Source organism: Pan troglodytes, chromosome 4 (genome assembly GCF_028858775.2).
Source record: "Pan troglodytes isolate AG18354 chromosome 4, NHGRI_mPanTro3-v2.0_pri, whole genome shotgun sequence".
NCBI lineage: Eukaryota > Metazoa > Chordata > Mammalia > Primates > Hominidae > Pan > Pan troglodytes.
This window is the reverse complement of record NC_072402.2, coordinates 145,790,281-145,816,649: the sequence shown is the minus strand read 5'-3', so window position 1 is coordinate 145,816,649 and position 26,369 is coordinate 145,790,281. Positions and strand designations below refer to the sequence as shown.

General features: G+C 33.2%; 1 protein-coding gene across 3 annotated transcripts in view; it reads right to left on the bottom strand.

Moving 5' to 3' along the window:
• The window catches only part of SPINK5 (serine peptidase inhibitor Kazal type 5), a 215,166-nt gene that overhangs the window by 59,267 nt on the left and 129,530 nt on the right, over positions 1-26,369 (bottom strand). For 2 of the 3 annotated variants that reach the window (XM_001160618.8, XM_001160674.8), the window contains exons 1-4: positions 21,335-22,107; positions 20,057-20,082; positions 14,953-15,080; positions 13,181-13,253 (exon numbers count right to left, since the gene is read on the bottom strand). In XM_001160618.8, the coding sequence (XP_001160618.5) occupies positions 13,181-13,253; positions 14,953-15,080; positions 20,057-20,082; positions 21,335-21,389 (282 nt within the window). In that variant the 5' untranslated portion in view covers positions 21,390-22,107. Of the gene's footprint in view, positions 1-13,180; positions 13,254-14,952; positions 15,081-20,056; positions 20,083-21,334; positions 22,108-26,369 lie in introns of those variants that run through there. The other variant, XM_063811577.1, reaches the window with a different exon arrangement.

Sequence of the window (26,369 nt, the reverse complement as noted above, 5' to 3'; positions counted from 1 at the left end):
GGAGAAAGCCCAAATCTCTATTCTAATAATGTGACATACACTTAGGAACAAACCTGATGGTAAAGAAAAACAAATGCACAAAGTAATAACTGAAGACTAGTGTTCAAGTCTCAGACCTGCCACCCACTCACTTCACCTCTTTGCACCTCACTTTCCTCATCAGAAAAATGGAAATTCACACCCTACCTACATTCCAGATTTGCAATAAGGATCAAGTGAATTCTTATGAAACATTATTTGGCAACTTATTATTGTGACATAACCTAGCTAAAAAAGATATAGCGTTAACTTGACTTTAACTTTTACCTAAAACCAAATAATAAAACTGGATAATTTTTCTTTAGAATATCACATTGCAAAATACAACTTTATGTTATCATTGTCAAAATAAAGACATTTTAATGATAAATATGAAACACTTAGAATGTAGACCTATGATGTATCAGTATGTCACATAATATAAAGAATAAAAGTAGGATACAGAAGATCAGGTTGAGAAACTCTTATCTAGAAGGGAAAGAACTGAAAATAGAAAAGAAAAGCTAAAGAACATACTCCACTATTCATATGTTTAGAAAGAAGTTAAAAATAGATTGAAAATAAGATAAGCAGTGGCCATATAAGTTATTTCATTCATTCATTTGTTCATTTATTCCACAAAATTTATTACATATTAACTACATTTTAGCACTCTTCTGGACTGTGAAGCTGCCACAGAAAATATAAAATAAAAAAGAGAGAGAGAGAGAGAAATGGAATACATATTCTAAGGAGCTTACATTCTGATGGAAAGAGACAGATATGCACAACAACTATAAATTATAGTAAGTGCTCTCACAAATAAACAGAAAAATACAATAGTGACCAGAATGGGGACTATTTTAGATATAGTGGCAAAAACATTTGAGGAAAGAACATTCTGGGCATAGAGAACAGCAATTGCAAAGGATTTATGGTGGAAACTAGACTGTCCTTTTTAAGGAATGGACAGAAAGAAGAGAAATCTGACCGAAGCATAAAGAAAAAGCAGGATGGCTCTTGGTTTTCTCTCAAAAATCATTCCTGAAGAAACTACAGAAGCATAGGGAAATTATAGATCAAAGTAATTAACTCAAAACAATCACTACTATCCCCCTTCACCAGAAAATCAACAGCAACGTACTAACTAGGTCACAGGTGTAGAGAGGGGAACGACAGAGCAAGTCAAAAGGCCAGCTGGGGGATGATGAAAACAGGCTCAAGGATATATGACTCCATCTCCTTTCCCTCCAAACCCCTAGGTGGTGGATCACAACCTACAGAAAACACCTCTTCCTAATGTTGACAATGCCTGAGACCTTACAGATAGATTCCTGACCTGGTGAAGTGGCAGCAAGCTGGAGTGGAAAAGAGGGGATTCAGAACCTCCAGCACTGGGTCTTATCTCTTTTTCTATCCTTATACTCACCAGAAGGGCTACAGACTGAAGCTTGACATTGAACACTACCTAACTGAATTTAGCAGAAAAAATAAATACAGCCATTATGGAATATTACAATAAGAATATCTGTATATCTGACAAGTAAAAAATAGAATATACTAAACAACATGTATTAATTGAAGTAGAAATATTGGAATGGGTAGAAAAATATTTTATCAAGTCTAATTATGTTATGGAGAGATAAGAGAAGATATCTGCATAAACAAATGTAAAACAATAACAAGAAAGAAGTTATAGAGGAAGAACAAAGTGGAAATTTTGTATATGGAAAATATTCAAATGATAATAAATCTAGCAATATAAAGAATAAAGATGGGATAGGTACAAATAAATAATGAACTTGTGAACCAGATGATCAGATCAAGGAATTCTCCTAGAAGGCAATGGAAATAAGAAACAATTTTTCTAAAAAAGGAAAAGCTAAAGAACATTTAAAATAGAATTAGAAGTCTCCAAAAGAAGAAAATAAATATAGAAAGAAATATCTGAAGAAAGGAACAATTTCTATAATTAACAAAAAAAGAATAAAAGAGAAAAGCAATAAGAATTTTAAGCTAAAATCAAGTTAATAACAAAATTGTATTTACAGAAAATACATGGAGAGTGGATTAACATACATTTGGAGAAAAGACAAATTGACAATAGACACAGATATTAGCAATAGAATAAATAATCAAAAGTATGGCTATTTGTTTAGGGATAGTCATAATAAAAACAAAAATAAATCACCACCCAAAAAAAGCTAGAAAGAAGAAACTACTAAATATAGTAACCAAAAATATTTTAAAAATGAAAGAACCAAGTCTCACTATAACAGAAATAACAATAAATATAAATGTGCTAAACCTACAAATTAAGAGACAATTGGTAATTTGATGTTTAAAAAAGAACCCATGTATTGAGAAAAATTAAAATGAAAAGGCATGCAAGTATCAAACCAGTAAGATAATAAAAATATACAAGACAAAAATGAAGAGGAAGAGAGCATGTGCAGCAATATTAACACTTAAAAATTAGAATTGAGTCCAAAAATGTATCATAAGTGACAAAGAAGGACAATATATGAAGTAAAAAATGACAAGAACAAGAACAAGAAAGTATAACAATCATGAGCATATATTCACCTAATAATATAGACTTTAAATATGTCAAACAATAACAAATAGAATGTAATAGACTTAAATAAATCAATAACTTAGAGATTTAAGCAAACACTTCTCAGAAATTTATATATTAAGTAAAAAAAAAAGAATATTAAGCCATTAGATTTTTATAGACAACTACAACAAGAAACAGAAAATAAACATTTTTTTAAGAATATATAAAACATTCATAAAAGCAGAATATTTGTGAGGTCACAAAGTCTTAAGAAATAACAAATAATCAATACTACATCATTTATATTCTCTGACCAAAATTTAATAAAATTAAAAGCTAATATAAAATATTTAAAAGTTCCACATATTTGAAAATTAGATAATCTATTACTAAACAACATTAGGGGTAGAGAAATTAAGAAGTGTTTGGAAAATAATGATAAATAGAAATACTTAAAGTATAAATCCTGAGATGTATAATTATTAATATCTTCAAAAATATTTGTCATAAATTTTTTAAAAATTAAATTTAAAGAATAAAGTATTCCTCAACCCCATTGTAAAATGAACAGGAACAAACATAAAGAAACAGGAATTAACACCATAGAAAACAGAAACAAGAGAGTATATTATCAAATAACCTGATATAAAAGATTTCTAGTAGGACTGACCAAAGAGACAGGTAATATGAAAAGTAAAAATATATGGAATAATAATTAAAAACTACCATATAAATATTGAGACATTAATACGATGAAAGCATTTCATCAGTATCAGTATGCTAATACATTTGAAAACCAAATTGCATATATGACTACGAAAAAGTATAAGATAACTACATTTGTTACACAGGTCAATAAACATTAATCCAATTGATATATTGGTCTGAGATATTCCCACCCCAAAATAACTCAGTCCCAATAGCTTTATAATCTATTTTTCTGAAGGTCTAGGAAATTTTGTATTAAATAATAGTAATGTACAAATCATTCCAAAGCAGTTACAATCATATGAACTGAAAAATAAAATTCTAAACAGCTTTATTGAGGTATTAGTTATATACTATAAAATTCACCCATTGAAAGTGATTCAGTGATTTTTAGTAAATGGAAAGAGTTGTACAGCCATCGTCAGAATCTGGTCTTAAAATATTTTCATCACCCTACGAGATTCCCCTGTGCTTGTGTACAGTATATCCAGCTCCCACCTCCAGCTTCAAGCAATCATTAAACTTTTTTCTGACTCTGTAAATTTACCCTTTTTGGACATTTCATATAAATGGAATTATAAATATGTAATTGTTTAATTCTAGCTTCTTTCACTTTGCATAGTGTTTTTGAAGTTCATCCATATTGCAAAATTGTCAGTAGCACATCCCTTCTTATTGTTGAATAATATTTCATTGAATAAATATACTCCTTTTGTTTATCAATTCACCAGTGGACATTGGGACATTTAGATTGTTTTTAGTTTAGAACTATTAAAAACATTGTTGCTATAAATATTCACATGGCTGACTTTCTATGGACCTGTATTTTCACTTCACTGAATTCCTAGGACTGAATTTTCTGGATCACATGGTCAATCTGTTTAAAATTTTAAGAAGTTCTCAAACTGTGTTCCAATATGGCTGTAACCTTGTATATTACCCCGATCTGACTATATGTGTTCCAGTTTCTCCACACCCTTAACATTTTGCATTTTCTGTCTTTGTGATTATAATCATTCTAGTGGGTACGTGTAGTGATACCCCATTGTGGTTTTAATTAGCATTTGCCTAAATAATAACGGTGTTGCGCATCTTGTTATGTGCTTATTAGCCATTCATATATCTTTGGTGTAATATCTATACTTAATTGAATTGTCTCCTTATAATAAGGTTGTAAGAGGTTTTTATGTTTTGTGGATTTAAGTCCTTACCTGCTATATAAGTTGTGACTATTTTTCTCCAAGTCTATGATTTGCTTTTTCATTGACTTCTTGTTGTCATTTGAAGCACACAAATTTGCAATTTTTATAAATTTCAGTTTATTAATTTTGTATTCATGGATTACGCTTTTAGTTTTATGTCTAAAGTCACTCTACCTACCCAAGTTCATGAATTTTTTCCTCCTATATTTTACATGAGAAGTTTTATATATTTAGCTTTTACATTTAGTACCAAAATAAAATTTAAGTTAACTTTTGTGTATGGTATAAGATAAAACTGTTTTTTAAAATTAATTATATTCAATTTTCTCAGCATTACCTTGACATGTTGGTTAAACATTAACTGACCATAAAAGTAAGTAATCCCTATTCTATTCCCCTAATCTTTATGCCTATCTTGAAATAACGGCACGCTGTTATGATCACTATTGCATTATAACAAAATTTAAATTCAGTTACTGTTAAATGTCTCAATATTTTTTATATAACTAGTAGGATCTACTGTTCTATTTCTACCAAAAAGAAAGACTGACAAGATTTTGATTGGGAATATGTTTAATTTATCGATTAATATTGGGAGAATTGCCATCTCAACAATATTGAGTTTTCTCATCTATGAACATGGACTATTTATCTCACTAGTTATTTGGATCTTTCATTTTTCTCAGTACCATTTTATAGTTTTTAGTGTATAAGTCTTGTACTCATTTTGTTAAATTCATTTCCACATTTTTTATGCTATCGTGAATGAAATTAATATTTTAATTTTCAAATTGTTCATTGCTAGTATATAGAAATACAATTTTGTATTATTAATCTTGCACACCGAAATCTTACTAAACTCATTTATTAGTTCTAGTAATTTTTCTTTTTGTGGATCCCTAGAACTTTTCATATATGGTATCATGTTTTGGAATTAAAGACAGTTGCTTCATTTCCAATAAAAAGTGTCTTTAATTAATTAATTAATTAATTTTGCCTTATACTGGCTAAGAACCTCCAGTACAATGTTGAATAGGAGTGGTGACAGTAAACCACCCTTTGCTTTCTTCTCAATCCTAAGGGCAAAGCATTCATTCTCTAACCATTAATTATAATGTTAGTTATAGGTTTTTCACAGACGTTCTTTATCAGACTGAAAAAGCTTACTTCTATTGATAATATTTTGTGTGAGTTTTCATCTTGAATGAGTGCTGGATTTTAATAAGTGATTTTTCAACATCTATTAAGATAATCATGTGGTTTTGCCCTTTATTCTGTTAATATTGTGTATTAGACTAATAGATTTTCTGTTCCCAAACCAACATTGCTTTCTTGGGATAATTCTTATTTGGTAATGATTTATTTTTTTCATATTGCAGATTCATTTGCCAGCCAGTGTCTTGTTAAGGATTTTTTTGTCTATGTTTATGAGGAATATTTGTCAGTAGTTTTCTGCTTTTGTGATATCTTCTACATTTTGTATCAGAATAATGCTGGACTGATATAATGAGCTGTAAAGTGTCTCTTCTTCCTGAATGAATCTGTAAAGAATTCATATTATTTCTCCTTTCAGTATATAATGGAAATTGCCAATGAAGTCATCTGCTCTTGGGCATTTTTTTAAATTTAATTACTGATTCAATGTCTTTACTTATGCTGTAAGTCTATTATGATTTTCCATTTCTTCTTGGGTCAATTTTCAATAATTTGGTTATTTCTAGGAATTTTTCTATTTCATCTAAGTTATTTAATGTGGTGGCATAATATTTTTCATAATATTCATCATAAGCCTTGTAGTTTCTCCAGGGCACATACTGATGTCTCCTATTTCACTCTTGATTTTGGTAATGTTTGTCTTCTGTTCTTTTCTTGAAGGGAAAATAAAACTAAGGGTTTGTCAGGTTTGTTGATCTTTTCAAAGAACCAACATTGGTTTTATCAATTTTTTCTATTATTTGTATGTTTTGTGTTTTATTAATTTCTGCTCCAATCCTTATATGTTTCTTCTTCTGCTTGCTTGGGTTTAGTTTGCTAAACTTTGTTTTCTAATATTCTCAAGGTAGAGGATTAAATTATTGAATCCTATCTCTTATTTCTGATTAAGCCATTTAAATCTCTAGAAAGTGCTTTAGACAAGTCCAGTAAGTCTTAAATTGTTGTCTTTTTGTTTTCATTCAATTCAAATTATTTTCCAATTTCTCTCAAGATTGTTTCTTTAACCCACCAATTATCCAGAAGTGTGTTGCCTAATTTCTAAAGATTTGGGGATTTTCACGATTCATTTTCCTTGTTGGGTTTGAATTCAACTCTGTTGTGGTAAAAAAAAAAAAAAAAAAAAAAAAAAAATACTATATATGATTTTAATATATTAAAATTTATTATGTTTGTACCTTAGTATATAGTGTATCCTGAAAATGTTCCTCTGTTGCTTTAAAATAATACATATTCTACAATCAACGGAGAAGCACTGTCTATATTTCAGTTTAGGTTGAATTAGTTGATAGTATTCTTCAAGTATTCTATTTGGTCATATTTAGTCTAGCTGTTCTATCAGTATTTTAAGTGGATTATTGAAATTCCTAATGATTATTTTTGAAATCTTCATTTCTTTTCATTTCTTTTAATTATAGCATTTTTTGTTATATAAATTTGGAGCCTTTATTAGGTGGGTATACATTTATCATTGTTATATTTCTTAACCTATTGACACTTTTAAAGTTATAAAATATCCCTATTTGTCTCTAATAATGTCTTAATGTCTATTTTATCACATATTAATATAGCCAATCCTGCTCTCTTACGGTTAAACTTAGCATGGTACCAATCTTTTATCATTTCAACTATTTGTGTCTTTGAATCTAAGGAGCACCTACTGGAGATAGCTTATAGTTCCTTTGTTATCATTTGACAATTTCTGCATTTTGATTGGGATGTTTAAACCATTTATGTTTAATATAATCACTTTTATGGTTGTATTTACATTTCTACTTTTCTATTTGTTTTCAATATGCTTTTGTCTTTTTTTGCTTCTCTGTTGTTCTACTACCATCTTGTTTTGGGTTAAATATTTCTAGTACACCTTTATAATTCCTTTGTTGATGTTATATATTTATTATATATGCTATTTTCTTAGTAGCTACTCTAGTAATTACAATATGCACCTTAATTTATTACAAACCACTTCAGAATAATACTTAATCCTGGTAAAATATAGAAACTTTGCCTTAATAAAGCTTTATTTTCTCTATCACCCTTTATGCTATTGTTGTCATATATATATATATACCTGATAAAACAGCATTATAATTGTTGCCTTATATATTAAGATTATTTCTTTTAAAAAGGCTAAGAGATTAACTCAATTTTCACTATTTCTGGTGCTTTTCATTTCTGTCTGTAGGTCCAAGCTACCATCTGGTAGTTATTTCCTTTCAGCTAAATGACCTCCTTCATTATTATTTTTAAGGTAGTTGTGTTAACAACAAAGTCTCTCAGATTTCTTTAGTACAGTAATATCTTTATTTTGTTTTAATTTTTGTAGGATAGCTTTTGAGAATATAGAATATTGCTTAATCTTTTTTTTCTTTCAGCATTCTGAACATGTCATTTTACTGCCTTCCGGCCTTCATTATTTTAGATGAGGGGCCAGCTTTTAATTGTATACAGCCTGTATATAGGATGTGTCATTTTTCTCTTGCCACTTTCTAAATTTTCTCTTTGTTTTCTTTTTTATTTCAACATTTTAATCATGATGAGCCACATGTGGATCTCTTCATATTTATCCTATTTGGGGTGTATTGAGTTTCTTAAATGTTAAAATTAATTTTTTTCCATCAAATTTAAGGCATCTTAGGCCATTGTTTCTTCAAATAATTTTTGTATTCCTTTTTCTCTCACCTCTATTTCTGGTATTCCCATTATGCATATGTTGGCTTTCTTGCTGCTGTCTCAAAAAGTGTATAATTTTGTTCATTTTTCTTCTCTATTGTCTGTCTCTGTATTTCCATTGTTAGTTTTTATTAAGCTTTCCTCAAGTTTGGTAATTCCCTTTTTTAAGGATTCACAAATCTGCTTTTGAGCCTCTCTACTGAACTTTTCATTTCAGTTATTGTGCCCTTCAACTCCAGAATTTTCATTGGGTCTTTTTAAAAATTATTTCTATCTTTTCATTGAAAGTTTTTATTGGCTTATTCATTGTTATTATACTTTCTTGTGAACCCTCAAACATGATTTTTTTTAGTATCCTGAATACATTTTTAATAGTTGCTTCAAGTCTTTGTCTGCCACATCTAACAACTGTACACAGTTAAAGACAAATTCCATTAATTATTTTTCTTGAGTATGGGTTGTATATTCTTGTTACTTTGAAAATTTTATAACTTTTGGTGAAAACTGACATTTTTTTAACCTCACTAACCTGGATTATAAAAACTGAACATTTTGATTATAAAAACAACGTTTTAGATAATATAGGTACTCAGGTTTACAATTTTTTCTTTAAAGATTATTTTCACTGCTTTTTTATTCTTTTTTTGTTTCTGTGGCTGGATTAAATCTTTGAAATCTTCCTCTCTCATAATTGCAGCTGCTGATGTGCAGCCAAGAAAATGATAGTTTCTATCATGGTTATTTTTTAAGCCTGGCTTCCTATGTTTTTCCCCTATGTTTTTGTAGTTTAATGGTCAGCTAAGGATTTAACACAGTTTGTGTTCAAATACTTCAAGCTAACAATGCTTTCACCCTCTCAGATAGACCTTTGTGTACAGGGGAGGGCATGCAAAGTTCAGGCCACTTTTGCATCTACTCCAGCATTTGCTTCTCACTGGGACATTTTGTGTTTATTAAGCGGATATGCGCAGCTTTATAGTCAGTTAGGAGTTTGCGAATCTCTTGACCCTCTTTGGGCTCTTTCAACTACTTGTGAAGGCTCAGCCAGGAATGCACTTGCTTCAATTATGACTGCAACCTCAGACCATTTTCCTTACCCTTGGTGAAGATTATCACTTACACTGAAAACACCTCTGGGTATGACTTTTGCTCGTTACTCCAAATTAGGTTAGCCTTCTTCAACAATGGCAATGCCTTTGCTGACCTTTGTACCCTGTATAGAACCTCCATGCCAACCAAGCCAGGGGATGAAATGGGAATATCCCTGAGCAAGAACATCACAGACCTCTCGTTTTATTCCTAAAGTCAGCAGTTTTTCAGGATAAATGCTTCTCAGATTGGTATAGACTGCTGATCAATTTTCAGATTGCTAAAATGGTTTTTGGTCAATTTTGTCTAGCTTTATAGTTGCTTTCTGAGGAGAGGATCTGCTGCCCACCTCATTTAGTCAGAGCCTAAAGTGTCACACCTTAGGATAATTTTATGTAAATTCCCAAGCCAGATAAGAATTATTTAAAAGATAAAAGTGGAGATTCATTTTACTTAAGAACATAATTGCAAATTTTCTAATTAAGATATTAGTATCCAAATTCATAAATTTATTTTAAATATATTATAAAGTATGATTTACTCTAAGAAAACAATAATAGTTTAATATTAAGAAATATATCCTGAAATTTATTTATGTTAATAGACTAAAAAATCAAATTATTTTAATAGTTGCAAAGAAGACTTTTAATAATAAGCAACACATATTCAGCAAACTAAAAATAGAAAGGAATTTTCCAAACTTGCTAAAGTGTATAGGTAAAAACCGCTATGATAAATATTACATTCAATGGAGAAACTTTAGAGGTATTCCCTTTAAAATATGAAGAGACAAGGGGATTATTTGATGTTCATTACCATCACTAGTGTTTAACTATTGAAGTCTGGATCCTTTACCAATTATATAAGAAAAGAAAAAAAGATGTGCTAAGATTGAAAGGAATATTATAAAACTCTTGTTATATATAGGTAATATGATCAACTACCAAGAAAAAAAACAAAAGTTGTCTGACATAAGATTAACCTGAAGAAATCAATAGAATTTGTCTATATCAACAACAAACAGATAAAATACAATAAAAAACAAAATACATTCAAAATAGTAATAAATTTACACATTTTAAAAATATTAACAAAAATTATAAAAATCCCTGAATATTTTGCAAATTTTATAAAGTAGATCAAAATTATATGACTTATTAATAAACTATTCTATGCTCATGAGTTTAGAAAATTAATACTGTAAAAAGTCAATTTTACCCAAATTAATTTACAAATTCTTTGTATCCATAAACACACTGGATTACCAAATTCAAGATGAAGTTTTTATAAACTCAGTTATTTTTATCTCTAACATGTATATGGAAACCATATATCTATGCATAGGTCCCATCAACTTTTAACAACATGAACTAAGAAGGGGGACTTACCATACTAGTTATTAAAGCAATAAATGAATCTGAAAAAAGAAGGACCTCAGAAACACACACATAGACTCGTGTGAACTTAATATTCTATAAAGTTGGCAACCTAAATCATGATAAACATTGAATGAATGAATTCATCAATTAAAAAAACAAGTCTTTACATGTACCAAAACACCAGAGATCAGAAATTATGGATGACTGGATTGAGATGGTAGGGATGGAAATGGAGAAAAGGAGTTAGACTTTGGAGGCAGTACCAACAAAACTTGTTAATGGAGGGAATACTAGAGTCAGGAAATGAAGGGATGACATACTAGTGAAAAGAAAATTAGTGATGAAAGAGAGAGTGAGAGGATGTCTGTAGGAGGAAACTCCTTGAAATGCAGAGCACCTTATTCTGAGAGGGAGTAGCAGGGTTGATTTTTGATGGGCGGAATCTAAGCAGAAAAAATGAGCACATTGTTCTGTTTTATAGTGGAGAGAAAAACAACAACAACAAAAAACACATGGTATAATTGGATGAATCCTTTTAAATACAGAGACAAGGAAAAATTTAGACAGAACTTATTTGAAAGGCACACAGCCAAATGTTAACTGCCTTAACTTAATGTAAGTTACTACTTGGTTATGTAAGTAGTTTCCTAAGTAGTGAACCACATCGCTATTAAGAGTTTTATCTAGAGGCTTTTTTTTTTTTTTTTTTTTTACAGTTTTGTGTGTGTGTGTGTGTGTGTGTCACTCAGGCATAATATATTAACAAAAAGTAATTTTATTTCTTAAGACTGTAATTTTATTTTTTAAAACTCCTACTTGATTAAAATTCAATAAATTTGTGTCTACATATGGAAACATCTAACTAGCTATATTTTTTAGATAGGTTTGTTAAAATCAGTATGTTTGTGCGTATTTTGCTTTTTTGTCATTTCCTCATATTTTATATTTTTAAACACTATAGATATATCATTTTTTTATGATGAAGACAGAGGAGGAAGAGGAGAATGGATGTTAGAAAGTGAGCCACTCTTTGAATGTGACAAATAAGACACATATAAAGTTGCCACTAAACCTTTCTGGCCCCCACAGATTTTGTAGAATATAAAAGTAGCTCTCTTTTGCTACAGATAAAGAGTTTTCAATTATGGATCAATTTCGTGGTGTCTGTTATTGTTTTAAAAGTGAGACTGGTTGAGCCCAGGCAAATAATTTAGTAGACTATGTTTACTGTGGAGGCTGAGGTTCTCAGACGTTCTTGGCTAACACTGCCAAGGAAGATGTCAGCGTTGTTAGACCATGGATGTTATAAGTAATTAAGGTGTACTAACCTTGACTGATTATTTTAATTACGTGTTGGGGCCAGCAGAGAAGGAAAAGAAAGAGGAAATTAGTGAAGAAACTGCATAGGAGACCTGGGGTGATGTGAGTAGTGGTTAGAATAGCTGGTGGTAGTCCCAGCTTTGTCAGTAACCCATTTGTGAGATATTGTAGGCTAGATATATATTTCCACCAATCTGGACCCCAAATTTTTATTTTTTTAATTTAATTTTTATAATTTTGTAAAGATTTTTAAAATGTTTCTAAGTGAAAAAAATTATCAAGTGAAATGGTTTATATAGTAGGATAAATTTGCAGTTTCATTCCTTCCTTCTATCTTACTTCTTAATGTTTTATGACCATTTTTTTTTTTACCAGAGAATACTTTTCTTAAACAAAATATTAGCCTGAGTCCCTGTCTGCAAAATAGATATAAACAAGCAACTATAGTTGAATTAGGAGGACCCTCCAGGTACTGGAACATATACAGTAAAAAGCAAAAGAGTAAAAGAAAAAGGAAATAGACTGAGTCAAATGCCTGCTAGAACATGTTAAACCCTGAGACTGGCTTTTAAAACTTAGTTTCTATTCGGTCTAAAACTCATTTTACAGATGAAAACATTGAGATCCAGAGATAGATAAATTTTCTAAGTTACACAGGCAATAAGAATTCTAAGATTTGAACTTAGTTCTACAGTCCCAGGAAAGCTCTTCTTTGGGCTAAGACAGGACAAGAGGAATGAGAAATGATGGCCTTGGAAGGCAGACATCGCACTGGCTCACTCCACCTCTTAGTTTCTGTCAGTGCCTAAAATGTTTTTAGAGTCGGATCATGGGTTGGGCCTATGGACAAGATGTACCAGATATTTAGCCCACCCCTGGACTAACCCATGTTCCCTCCCTCCTAAGTTGTTGGCTTCAAAACAGGTATGACCTAGTAATTAAGGAATAAACAGATAGCTCTAAATAGAGTCAAACATCCTCTCAAAAGTAAACAGGTTGGCTCCAAATAGTCTCACCTCTGTTGGGGCAGTAGCCTTGGCAGCTCTTGCTAAATGCCTGGCCCTCTTCTGTGATTTTGCTTCTTTTTCCCTGGAAAAGGACAATAAATAGCATAGTTTAAACATTGTTTGCTCAACTTTTAGCAATAACAGCTAACACGGTAAACTTAATTTTAACTGCTCTCCTCAGCCTAGCCTGGCATGTCAAAATTGGTAGCATGTTCAGAAATGGACACAGAACCCCAGATCTCCCTTCAACATTGAAAAATATCTTGAACATGGTATTATAGGAAGAATCTCTAACTTTAACTGCATAACAGACTACCTTCCTGGAATACTTCCAACAGCCAGGTGGTCACCAACTCTCAAAGCTATCTGCACCATTCTTTGAATGCAGTTTTTGAAAGAGAATATTCACACTGAACCTGCTTATATTGGTTCTAATTCCAACATCTAGGGACCCACAGAGCAAATCAATTTTTCTCTTCCATAAGCCAGTTCTTTAGGAATCTGATGACAGCTTTTATGCCTTGCACAGCCTCCTTCTTTCCAGGTAAAAAAAACAATTTTATTCTAACATAATTTACGTAAGTCATAAAAATAATAATTGAATAACTTCAAAATGATAAACTGTCTTTAGACTCTTAAGGCATTTCATTTTTGTTTTACAGTATTTTTCAGTAAATTTATTATATTCATACTTTCAGTCTCATATTAAAACATCTTATGAAACAAGAAGAAAATTTTATAATAAATAATTTACTTGCTGGTTTACATTCAGCTTTCAAAAGAAGAAAGAATTATTCAACCTGCCCTAGGCCTCCCATTCTCTATTAAATCTTGTCCTGGCTTCTTTATAGTCTCACAGTCTCTTCACTAGAAGCAGTGCATGATCAAACGATCCGAGCTTCATTATCCTAATATGATTGACTACGTCAATCCCCAAATTAAATCCCGTGACACACACCAACCTGACATTTAAAAAGCCAATTGTAACATAATTATCCTAAGTGGGTAAGCTCAGTATTGGCTTGCTACCACTGTTGAAGTTTTGACAGTGGTCAGAAATTGAGGCTAACCTTCCTTTTCAAAAACAAATTAGGACATTCTGGTTTGAGGATTTGCAATTGATAACCCAAGCCTTCTTTTACCTTTGGGGTGACAATGGAGAGAAGGAAACCAAGTTAAGAAGCATTGAATAGAGATTGGTAAACTTCCAGGATACTAATTCTTTCTGAGCTGCAAGGAGTTGGAAACTATAATCTACCCTTTAGTTCATCTCATCCTAGAATAATGCTAGGTGTTTAAAGACACTGGCAGCTCACAGAATCAGGGTATACCTTGCTTAAGTCCTTCTGCTGTTTGGCTGCCACAGGAGAGTCTGGCATTATGCTTAAGCCGATCTTCTCAGCCCCTAGGCTGCAAGAGAATCAGGTCTTAACAGGCCCAAGGAATCTGACTTTCTTTGTCAAATTCATTTTTTTTCCAAAACCAGGAAGTTCAAAGTGGAACTACATCCTCAAAAGACTATAGAGTGCTACAGAAGGTATTGACACCGGGCCCTCTGGAATGCTTTCAGAATCTTGTTTGAGTGATTATTAAAATCTTTCCAGGTGGGTGGCAATTATCCAACTTTATCTGATGGGAGATGTCAGAGTGATCTGCTCAGCACTTTTATTTAACCATTTCGGTTTAGAAAAATGCACTTGAAAGAAAAAGAACACATTTACCAGTTCAGAGACTAGCTGTTAACTCAAACATTGGAAAGAAAGAAAGAAACCTTTACTCACAGTATCATTTTGCACGTGGCACATTTATTGATGAACATTATTCCATCAAGACTTTGAAAAAATTTCTTATCCTGGGGACAGAGCAGTTTTCCATTTTTCATAAATGCCTGAAATTCATGGCATATTTCCTAAGATAATGCCAAAAAAGTTGTGTTAGTAAAAGTACATCAAAACAAAGCTTTATTTTGATATCTATGTAGATATATGTATATGTCTGCATATATATACACACACAATTCCAAGGTTTTTTGAAGATTAAGTATGTAAAGCCCTCAAAGAATGCCTGATACATAGTAGATATTCAATCAATAAATTATCCTCCTTCCTTCTTCCTCCTTTTTTATTATGATTGTTTTGATGTTGCTGGTGATTGTCAGTATTATTACTGGAATATGCTAAGATGACACATATAAAATACCTAGTACACAGTAGGCCAATAGTAATTGCTGTGAAAGGAATATGAAAATGTTGCTGAAGGACTGAGGCAAGGTGTTCGAGCATTGAACATTATAAAATGTCTGCCTACATTTCCCCATGGCTGTACTGCAACATATCAGTTCCTAGAAATTTTAACAGTGTTAAATGAAAAAAGGATTTCTTGGTTATATATATCTGGAAAACAAGTTTCTAGACTGGTTTATTTTCTGAAAAGAACTTCATGTCCCTTGATAAATCATTTGACTTATGAGCACAGGCAGACTTACCTTAAAGCTAATAAAGCTTAAGATTCAGGGCCCTTCACTGTCACATCCCCCTTCCGAAGTTCTGGGAGAGGCCTAACCATTTTGCATTTTCAAATTTGTATTATATTTTTTAAAAAGTACCCATACTCCCACCCCCACCACCATCCCCACAAATGTCATCAGCACTACTATCACTACCATCAGAATCAAACCTTGTGAATCTATGGAAGTACTGAGGAAATTTCTCAATAATTGCATAAGCCTTTCTCTCTCTTTCTCTCTCTCTCTCTCTCTCTCTCTCTCTCTCTGGTAATTTTTTTTTGGCACATCCCTTGCAACTAAAATCCTACTATATTTGTTTTGGGCTTTTGGTTTTGTAAATACCAATAACTGCGTTATACAAAGTTTAAGGAGGACAGGGGAAACATTTTAAATAATAGAATTGGTGGGGAAAAGGAAAGTAGAATGATCTTCAAAAGTGGTAATTCTTTGATTCATTCAATATTAAATATTAATAAATAATATTAAATATTATTATTAAAGTCCTGCTATACATCACTCATTCTTTTTTAGGAGCTTAAAATATGGTGCATTTCTGCTACCTAGTAAAGTATGACTTTAAAATGTTATATTCCCTTTTAATTTAGAAAATTCACTAGGTATTTATTTATTTTTAGATGGAGTCTTGCTCTATCGCCCAGGCTGGAGTGCAGTGGCGTGATCTTGGCTCACTGCAACCTCTACCTCCCAGGTTCAAGAGGTTCTCCTGCCTGAGCCCCCTGAGTAGCTGGGATTACAGGTGCATGCTACCACATCTGGGTAATTTTTGTATTTTTAGCAGAGATGGGATTTCACCATGTTGGGCAGGCTGATCTCAAACTCCTGACCTCAAATGATACACCTGCCTCAGCCTCCCAAAGTGCTGGAATTACAAGCATGAGCCACTGTACCCAGTGAAAATTCACTAGGTCTTTAGATTAGGCCTTTGGAATCTAAGGGGATTTTTGTTGTTTTTTGTTTTGATTTTTTTTAAATCTGCTTCAAGTTGCTTGCATCAGGAAACAAATAAACAAAGCTTTTGCTTCAACTCTGACAAACACAACCTCTTCCAAAAAATTTATTAAAGGTTTCTATTTAGGCTCCTATATCTATATCTGGTGTTTTGCTTGTTTTTTCTTTCTTTCTTTCTTTCTTTCTTTCTTTCTTTCTTTCTTTCTTTCTTTCTTTCTTTCTTTTTTTGGAGAGGCAGGGTCTCACTACATCGCCCAGGCTGGTCTTGAACTCCAGTAGTCTCCTATATCTTTATGATCATCATTGAATGAGCCAGCAATCACTTATTATTAGATTACTATACTTTGCTAGGTGACATAGATACAGCATTAGGTAGAACAGAAGTATACTTGCCTGGATGAATAATGATGTACTTAATCTAGCCTCTTAAAAATGGTAGGCAGTTGGTAGCACTTGCAAAATGACTAATGGTGAAGGAGAATAACTAAACCATATCACAGACCAGCCCTGGGAAATTTAGCTAAGGATGACATGCTGAAATATCTCTAAGATTATTATAGCTACACAGTGACTCCATCAGAGTAGCAGAGTAGTAATTTCTGGACACAGATTAATAACTGGGCATCTTGAGACCTGTCTGATCTCTGATTCTACAGTATCAAATGCCAACTTTGCAAGTTATGCTTACCTTGATGAATATAATTGATCCTAAAATCCATATAGTACAATTAGAGAAGAGCCTGGGGTCTTTGTAATGAAAATATATCCCTTATTAAGTAAGTCTTATAGAAAGTATATAGACGACTCATGATAATCCTGGAATAAAGCTCTAAATAATTTTGAAAGTTTATCATAAAAGAGTAGCATCAGGTCAGGTGCAGTGGCTCATGCCTGTAACTCAGCAATTTTGGATGCAAAGGGAGGAGGATTGCTTGAAGCCAGAAGTTCAAGATCCTCCTGGGAAATATAATGAGACCTTGTCTCCACTTATAAAAAAAATTAAAGAGTTGCATCAATAAGAATAATCCCTAAATTGGACTTCTCCAATATCACTGTTAGATGAGAACTTAATTCCTAGAAAGACTCCCTTTCTTACAAACTGAGCATCAGAGGCCCAAATAATAGGTTAAGAAATTTGTTCACAGTGATTAATTAGTTAAGATGAGATTCAATGCTATTTTTCTGAGTTATGAAATTATCCAATGTATTCTCTTGGGAAACAGGAAAAGACCATAAAAATGGAAAGCAGCAGTTGAGTTTTTCTCTGAGCAAAATGGAGTACTCTTTCAATGACCATAATAGAGAGGGTTGAAACAGAAGCATATTTAGACCAAAAGTCATCCTGAGTTGAGTAGATGACTTTTCAGCACCTGTTTACTTGCAGGGTAACTTCCAGTCCCTGGCCTGTTTTTGTTTTGTTTTGTTACTGTTGCTGTTATTCTCTTTTTCTCAGCATGTCCCAGGAAAACTGGAGCCCTCTAGGGCCAAGTTCTTCCTGTTTCCCTCACTGGCTGAGGCCTAATTTGTTGTCTTCTATTGTCCATCTCCAGATATTATAATAAAACCCTCCAGGAGCTGCCATTGCCCTATCTCAGTGTTAGAGCACTGACCAGCTTGCTTTTGCCTAAAGAATGACTCTTAGGTAATGACAAATCTAAGCATGCTTAAGATCCTTGCAGATTGCTGCAGTGCTTTTCCCTGCTGTTTAGGTTCATGTTTATGACATTTAACATGCTTTTATCATGCTGAAAGGAACCCAAGCTACTAAACTTGGAAAATAACCAAAATCACAGCATCATAAAAAAGACTACATCAATAGTTTTCATTTCTGACACAGTATCCAAAAACTCTGATTAGAAAGGCTTCCAAATAAATAATTACTTCTTTGTGTTCTTGCCTTTAATACCAAATATAAGAAGTCACTAAATTTGTTTTTAAAATATTTTTCAGTGAAATAGAGGTTAATGCTATGAAAAATATCAGTGTAAAATTCACAGTGTCTGCCATAAATCACCAACCATCGTCACGGACTCTGAAAAAGAAAATGATGGTTTTATACACAATGATATTTATATAATATCCTTCTTTTTTTCCAGTATAAAACTTCCAAGTGAGCATGCTCTCTGCTTCCCAAATGTCTAGCTTATTTTCTACTCTACTGAACTTTCTGGACCTCTCCCTATCAGTAAACTTAGATGAAATAGTAGAGAACATGATAAAATTCTCTAGAACACGCATGTAAGAAGTTTCTTTAAAAAAAATCATTGCAACAAAATACGGCAAGAGAGTATTTTAACCATGGTTCTCAGAGTTTCAACGTAAAGAATAGCTGTTTCACATTTTTATTCCTTTAATGTTCATGGCCAGAGATAAAACAAATTTTGCCACATATTCAGCAAAACATTTAAGATTGTGCTTTAAGTGCTGAATTAATAGCATGCATAGCAGTGTGTGTGTATATAAATATATAAAATGTGTGTGTGAGTAATTGGTCATCTTATCTTTCAAATAGATAACAAAATTTAACTTCTAGTAGAAAATGATTTTTTAATTTATCAAACAAAAGAGGTTTAAGAGTTGGTAAAGCACCTTCTTGCATCAGGGCCTCTGCGCTCACAGGTGCTTCTGTCTGGCCTGCTGTAAACTGCAAATACCTTCATGGTTCATTCCCTTATGACCTTCAGATTCCTATTCTAATACTGTCTGTCCAGAGAGAACTTCCCTGATTATCCTTATGAGAATGGATACCACCTCCATTCTCACGGATCCTATTATGCCTCCTGATTTATTTTTCTCCTAGCATTTATCATTATTTAATGTACCATATGTTTTGCTAAGCTACTTATTAATTTGTCTGTTTTCCTACACTAAAACGTAATTTTCAGGGCAGGAATTTCATCTATTTTGTTTACTTAAAAATATCCCCAGCATCTCAAACAGGGTCTGACATCTAAGAGATGCTCAATAAATATTCATTACATGAACTATATACACTGACTATATACAAGATACAGACCACCCTCTTTTGCATAATGATTACTAGAAAATTTATTTCAGCTTCCTATGTGGTGTATCATGGCTTGTTGAGATGTTAAATGGAACAATAGTAGTTTTCCAGTTGATTTATTTTTTGTTTATGAAATTTTAAAATGCTCCTTTAACATGATAAATTGCCTCTTGCAGACATCCATCATCATTAATATGTTGAGTGTGTGTGTGTGTGTGTGTGTGTGAGAGAGAGAGAGGCTCATGTCCTGATTCATAAAAATCTGTTTCTGTGTTTTTAACAAAAGCTATTAGTACCTACCAGTATAATATGTTTGTATTATTAACATGAAGGTGTTGGCCACAAACCATTTTTCTTTGGGAATCTTGGAATGAATTCAATGAACAGAAAAAGCAGGACTAACCTGATCTTCATTCTTACTGGCAGCATCTGGGATGAAAATATAGAAACCAAAGTTAAGGAAATGTAAAATATTTAATAAACAAAACAAATAATCCATTTAATGCAGCATCTTGATTGCTTTAATGACAATATGTTGTAAAACCGCAAATGGTTTTTGAACACATTAAGATTTATCATGGCAAATAAAAGAAGGGCACTGGACCAGGAGATTAGTATATATACTCACAAAGGTCTAATCACTCAGAAAGTTACAATTACTTTGGAAAATAATACTCATGTGAATTCTAACCCCATCAAAATAGCTTATCTTCAAAAGGTCCTTTCGGAGTAATAAATGGCAGCCTCCCTTTTAAAATTACAATATAACATACACACAAAATACTATACCAATTATAATATAATTTTGAAACTATATTATAGTTGAAACTATAATATAGCATTACATTTATAGGATATATACATAAAATTTAATTTTCTGAATTCTGGAAGCTCTACCTCCTTATTACAGCTGCAAAAGTTAGAGATCTGACAGAAGGTAAGATTAAGGTCACAGGCTATTATACTCTCTCATTAACATAGGCTCTTTTGTACCTACACACCTATTTTAGGAAAATGGGCATTATTTGTATATGATTTCAGACTATCTATGAGTTTCTCTTTTTAAAAATTTTAATGTTTCAGAGCAATGTAAGTCTAGGCAATTTGTGTTCTCTTAGGGTTAAATAGCAAATATAAAAATCTACCTTCCAGCTCCCACAAAAGTCCCTCACTCTTTGGGAGAAAGGCTTTCAACCCATTTAGCATTTGAAAACACAAGACTAAAATAAGCTAGAAGATACCACTGCTTTAAAATAAGAACAGATGATTGAATTTTAAAAAATATTTCATTTATACCTATAACATTAAAATACATATATTATTTATAATTAAGTTTTAAATGTCTATTACATATATAAGAATATGCACTATGAATTGATACATTTAGCAAGAGGAAGATGAAGAAGAATCTATTCAGTTTTCTGAATTAATAAAGAATTAATGGAAGAATTTCTCATGGTTAGAAAATTCAGATTATCTCAAACTACTTGCCATTTCTAAAGATAACAACATAATTATAAAGCCACATATATAAATCTTCAGAACTCTGTGTCTGGCAAGACATTTCAGGATTATACATGCATACGTAAACATTTTTTGGCAGGAGTAGGGGGAGAAAAGTCCCTTCCCCAGGGCTTTGAGATGTGTGGCAAGAGGCTTAGATTACACACAAATTGCTCACCTTGTATGAGGCAAAGAGCCAAGGGCAGAAGCACTGACACTGTGGCTATCTTCATGTTGAAGACGATGCAAGTCGCCTACAGGTCCACTCCGTGCATTGCTCAGCTGGTGCAGTATGACTGAACTCGGGGCGATGCAGTTTACTTTTATAAAGCACTGGTGACACCCACATAAAACCAGTTGTTCAAGGTCATGGGACTTATATACCACACCACTTTAGCTTCCATCCTTTAGGATCTTGTCAGGGTGTCAGGTTTGAACAGAGAATATCTATTTCTAAAGTAGGAATGTTCTTTCATGGTACCTCCCCCAGAACGCAATTGATGGAGTCCACAGACCCTACTCAAAGTTGAATATTCTATAATCCTATATAATAACCGAATTCCTCAGAAATACCAGATATACTACCTCGTAGACAAACATGTTTCTGACTGGACTCCCTTCATAAGTGGGAGAGGAGAGGAAAGGAAGACAGATTGGTTGTCCTACCAGTCAGGTGTAGATTTAAAGATTTCCACATCCAGAGAAATCCAGGGTTCCTGTCCTGAAGTGTCTGAGTTCAGTGTCACAGACTCATATATATGTTAGAGTTGAACGACCCTAAAAGATAACCTGGCAAAATTCTAATGTTGAATATATAGGGAGGCAGGAACTCAGAGGAGCAATGACTTTCTCATAAGCAGACAGTTTAGTTGGAGCAGGCAGAGGAGGCATCCAGCACTTGCAAGCAGACCACACATATAACATTCTTTCCTCTCTGTACACTGCTTCATCCTTAGACATTAGAAAGGGCAGAAACGTTGGAAAAATAAAACTTGTATGTAACTACTTTTAAAACTTCTCAATCTGCAGGATATTTTATATTCTGAAGCCTTATTTTATATTCTAGCCAAACATCATAATCATAAACATTGGAGACTCAGTTTAACTTTCCATAGCCTATGATTACCCATATTACCGTTTGAAAAATTTGGCTCAATCAGTTTTCTCTAAATCATATTTCTTCCTGTACCATCCCATTATTTAGTCTCCAAAAAAGAAAAGAAGAAAAAAGTTGTTAACAATTATAAATGTGTAAATGTAACATTTTTCTAGAGAAAGTTTCTTCTCTTTAGTTGCTTCTTTCATCCTACAAGTAACACCTTTTTTCTACCAGCTTATTTTGCCCTAATAGCTTAAGAAAGCACCTGAAGAAACATGTGAAGATGACTGAAACCAGAGCCAAATTGTTTCATTCCAGTACTTCTCAGGATATTCACATCCACAGAAGAAAAGTTCGAGACTTTATCCAATTAAAGGCCTTTTTATGATGGTTCCAGAAAACTGATCAAAGTTGCCCAACTTAGGGAGTATGCCAATATTATGAGATTTATCACAGTGAGATAATATGTCCTTTCTTTTTTCTCTCATGAAATAATTTATTTCCTATAAAAATATAATCACTGGGCCAGGCACAGTGTATCACGCCTGTAATCCCAGCACTTTGGGAGGCCAAGGCTGGCGGATCATGAGGTCAGGAGATCGAGACCATCCTGGCCAAGATGGTGAAACCCCATCTCTATTAAAATACAAAAATTAGATGGGCTTGGTGGTGCGCACCTGTAGTCCCAGCTACTCTGGAGGCTGAGGCAGGGGAATTGCTTGAACCCGGGAGGCGGAGGGTGTGTGAGTTGAGATGGTGCCACTGCACTCCAGCCTCGGCGACAGAGCAAAACTCCATCAAAAAAAAAAAAAGATATATACACACACACACAGACACACACACACACACACACACATATACACACACATATATATATATATATAAAATCATTGGTTTCAAGGTCTGCACTATTGTTGTAGCTTGGCTCCTTTCCAATGGAATAGTAAAATTAGTGACCACGGAAAGCAAGTTCAAATTCCACTATTGTTACAGGTTAGAAAATCAAAGTCCATCATAGCTTAATGGAAAGAGAATGAGACAGGGTTTCAGAAATCTGTTTCTATTCTATGTAGTCTTTTCAACTATGTAGGGATAGAAATGAACCCAGCTTTGAAGCAAGCTAGAAATGGGTCCAAATCTTGAATTGTTAGCCATGTTGCCTTGGACAAGTCACTTATTTTCTCTAAGCCTCAGTTTCCTAATATGTAAAATAAAAATAATAACACGTACATTGTACTAGTGTTAAGAGGTTTAGAGATAAATCATATATATAATGCGTGTGTGTTTGTGTGTGTGAGAGAGAGAGGTGCTTAGAACAATTATCAAGTTTATGTGATAAGCTTGATAGTTAATGATAGCTGGTCTTGCATTTTTACATAATTATAATAATGTGGTTGTACTAGATAATTTCTAAGATACCAAGAAAAGTAAACATCTGTTGACTGTGGATTTCACCAAAAGATTTATATTTACTCAGCATAGAAAAACTACCCCAACACAATTTGAGGTGAAATTAAACTATAAAGATATATGTTCTCTTTTTCCCTTTTAATTGTATTTTAAACCATAATGCCTAAACAAATCGAAACATCACCTGTTAAAACTTAACGAAAACCATTGCTCTGTTTCAATCAGCATTGATTTCTTGTCTCTTTCTCTAAAAGCCTCTTCTAAATATTCACATACCAATACTAATTTTTTATCTTTCATCTGCCCTGTCAGACCATACGAAATGTGTCCCAACCATATATTCTGTTATTGACGGTAAAAGAGTTTGATGCCTTAAAATGGAATCAATGACTGTGTATTATCTCTAGTGACCCCTAGCCTAGCCCAAATGGAGAATATTCCCAGGAGTGGAAGTGGTGCTAGCGTGGAACAGAAGAACCAAAAGATGATTGCCTGTCTTAGGAATCTCTACTATGAGGAAACATTGAAGACATTGGTTTCCTTCTTACTGGAAAAGAGCTCCTCAGAGATGCCAGCCTTTTCTGAAATGATGAATAAAAAGTTTGAAACTGATATCTTTTCCAAATGGAGAAAGTAGTAAAAAGAAGATTCAGTGAGCACCCCCAAAACTGGAAGTACTCATCAGCTGGCTCATTTCATTAGGGCTTCTTCTCCATTTCATTTTAGGAATGTTGTAAAGCCAGAGGTGATTCATCACATGCTCTGTTAATTACTCCTCATTCCTGAAAATCACCATGAATACTACATTTAAATGAATGGGATTGAAGGTTTGGAGAACTCAGGTTTGGGTCAGAGTTAGGTTATCAAGGTATTCTTCTAACTCAAAATATCATCCTTGTTTTTAACTCTTTCAATTATTCATCAAACATGTAGAAACTTTTTTCCTCTCATTAGAAATGAGTGGGCTTAGATAATAAAAACTATGAACTTTACAACCTTACACATTTATGAGGTTGGCAAAATCTGAAGGATACTGATACAGGGGGAGGAAATGAGAAAATTATAAAGATTGTTGTAGATCAGTAATGTTACTACAAACAAAGGTTATTTCCAAAATATAAAGTTACCATATCATTCCTAAAGTCTTCTGTTTTTCTACACAGAGGGAGCCTTGATGACGATAATAGTTAATAAATAACTATAGTCTTTTATGATTAGATCACCTTCCACAGCTTTCAAAACAACCTGCCATTCATTAGCTCTTTTGATTTGTTTATGCAGTGTTGTGAGGCAGCCAATTAGGTGTTATTATCTTTTCTTTACCAGCCAAAATTGGTGTCATAAAAGAAACCTGCAGTAGGAACTAGCTGGGATGGTCATCTCAGCCTTGACACTTTCTTACATTTTATACCTTTAATTTCTCTGAGTTTCCCCACGGCCATCTCACAGACTTTTATACCGTTCAAAGAGAATCCAGATCGAGACCATCCTGGCTAACATGGTGAAACCCCATCTCCACTAAAAATCCGAAAAAATAAAAATTAGCCGGGCGTGGCAGAGGGCGCCTGTAGTCCCAGCTACTCCGGAGGCTGAGGCAGGAGAATGGCGTGAACCCGGAAGGCGGAGCTTGCAGTGAGCCGAGATCGCGCCACTGCACTCCAGCCTGGGAGACAGCGAGACTCCATCTCAAAAAAAAAAAAAAAAAAAAAAAAGACAATCCAGACGTTACAGTGCTTTAAACTAGATACAGCCCTATGCATGCACACACACACAAACACACATACACAATCACTTGGGCAAAAAGAGGTATGTTGTGACCATGAGTAAAATTTATATAGTCTAATATATCTTAAAAGATGAAATAATTTCTTTTTTATTGTGTTTATTTTTTAATTTCTTTTCTATAATTCTAATATTTTCCCCCATCAATCTAACATGTCTATATTCTCCTTTGTTTGTTTGTTTGTTTTGAGGCGGAGTCTCACTCTGTCCCCCAGGCTGGAGTGTAGTGGTGCAATTTCGGCTTACTGCAAGCTCCGCCTCCAGGGTTCATGCCATTCTCCTGCCTCAGCCTCCTGGAATAGCTGGGACTACAGGCACCCGCCACCGCACCCGGCTAATTTTTTTTTTTTTTTTTTTTTTGTATTTTTAGTAGAGACAGGGTTTCACCGTGTTAGCCAGGATGGTCTCGTATCTCCTGACCTCGTGATCCACCCGCCTCGGCCTTCCAAAGTGCTGGGATTACAGGCATGAGCCACCGCGCCTGGCCTATATTCTCCTTTGTAAAAGACACTAACTGGAAAACAGCCTTTACTCATCTTCTTATCTGGTAATGTTCCATTACCAACTAACTTCACTCCCTCTGTAGGAATTCCTTTTTGTTTGTCTGGAAAGACTAAGAAACTAGAGATAAGCCTCTCATTTTATCTAATAATAGAATGGGATGGGCATTGTTTGTTTACTGAGTATATAGACCCTGCTATTTACAGACATAATTACTGCTTTTATTAGATTAGGATTAAGAAGACAGGAGTTTCAATGTCTAATTTTTAATTGTATTAATATTTTCATATGGGTTATATTTTATTTTAGAAACAACAATCAGCTTCTCCCTATAGTTGATATTACTTGAACCCCTGACCCATGGCCCCACACTGTTTATCACTCAAAAATTTAGTGCATTTTAAAGTCTCCTAGGATTTAT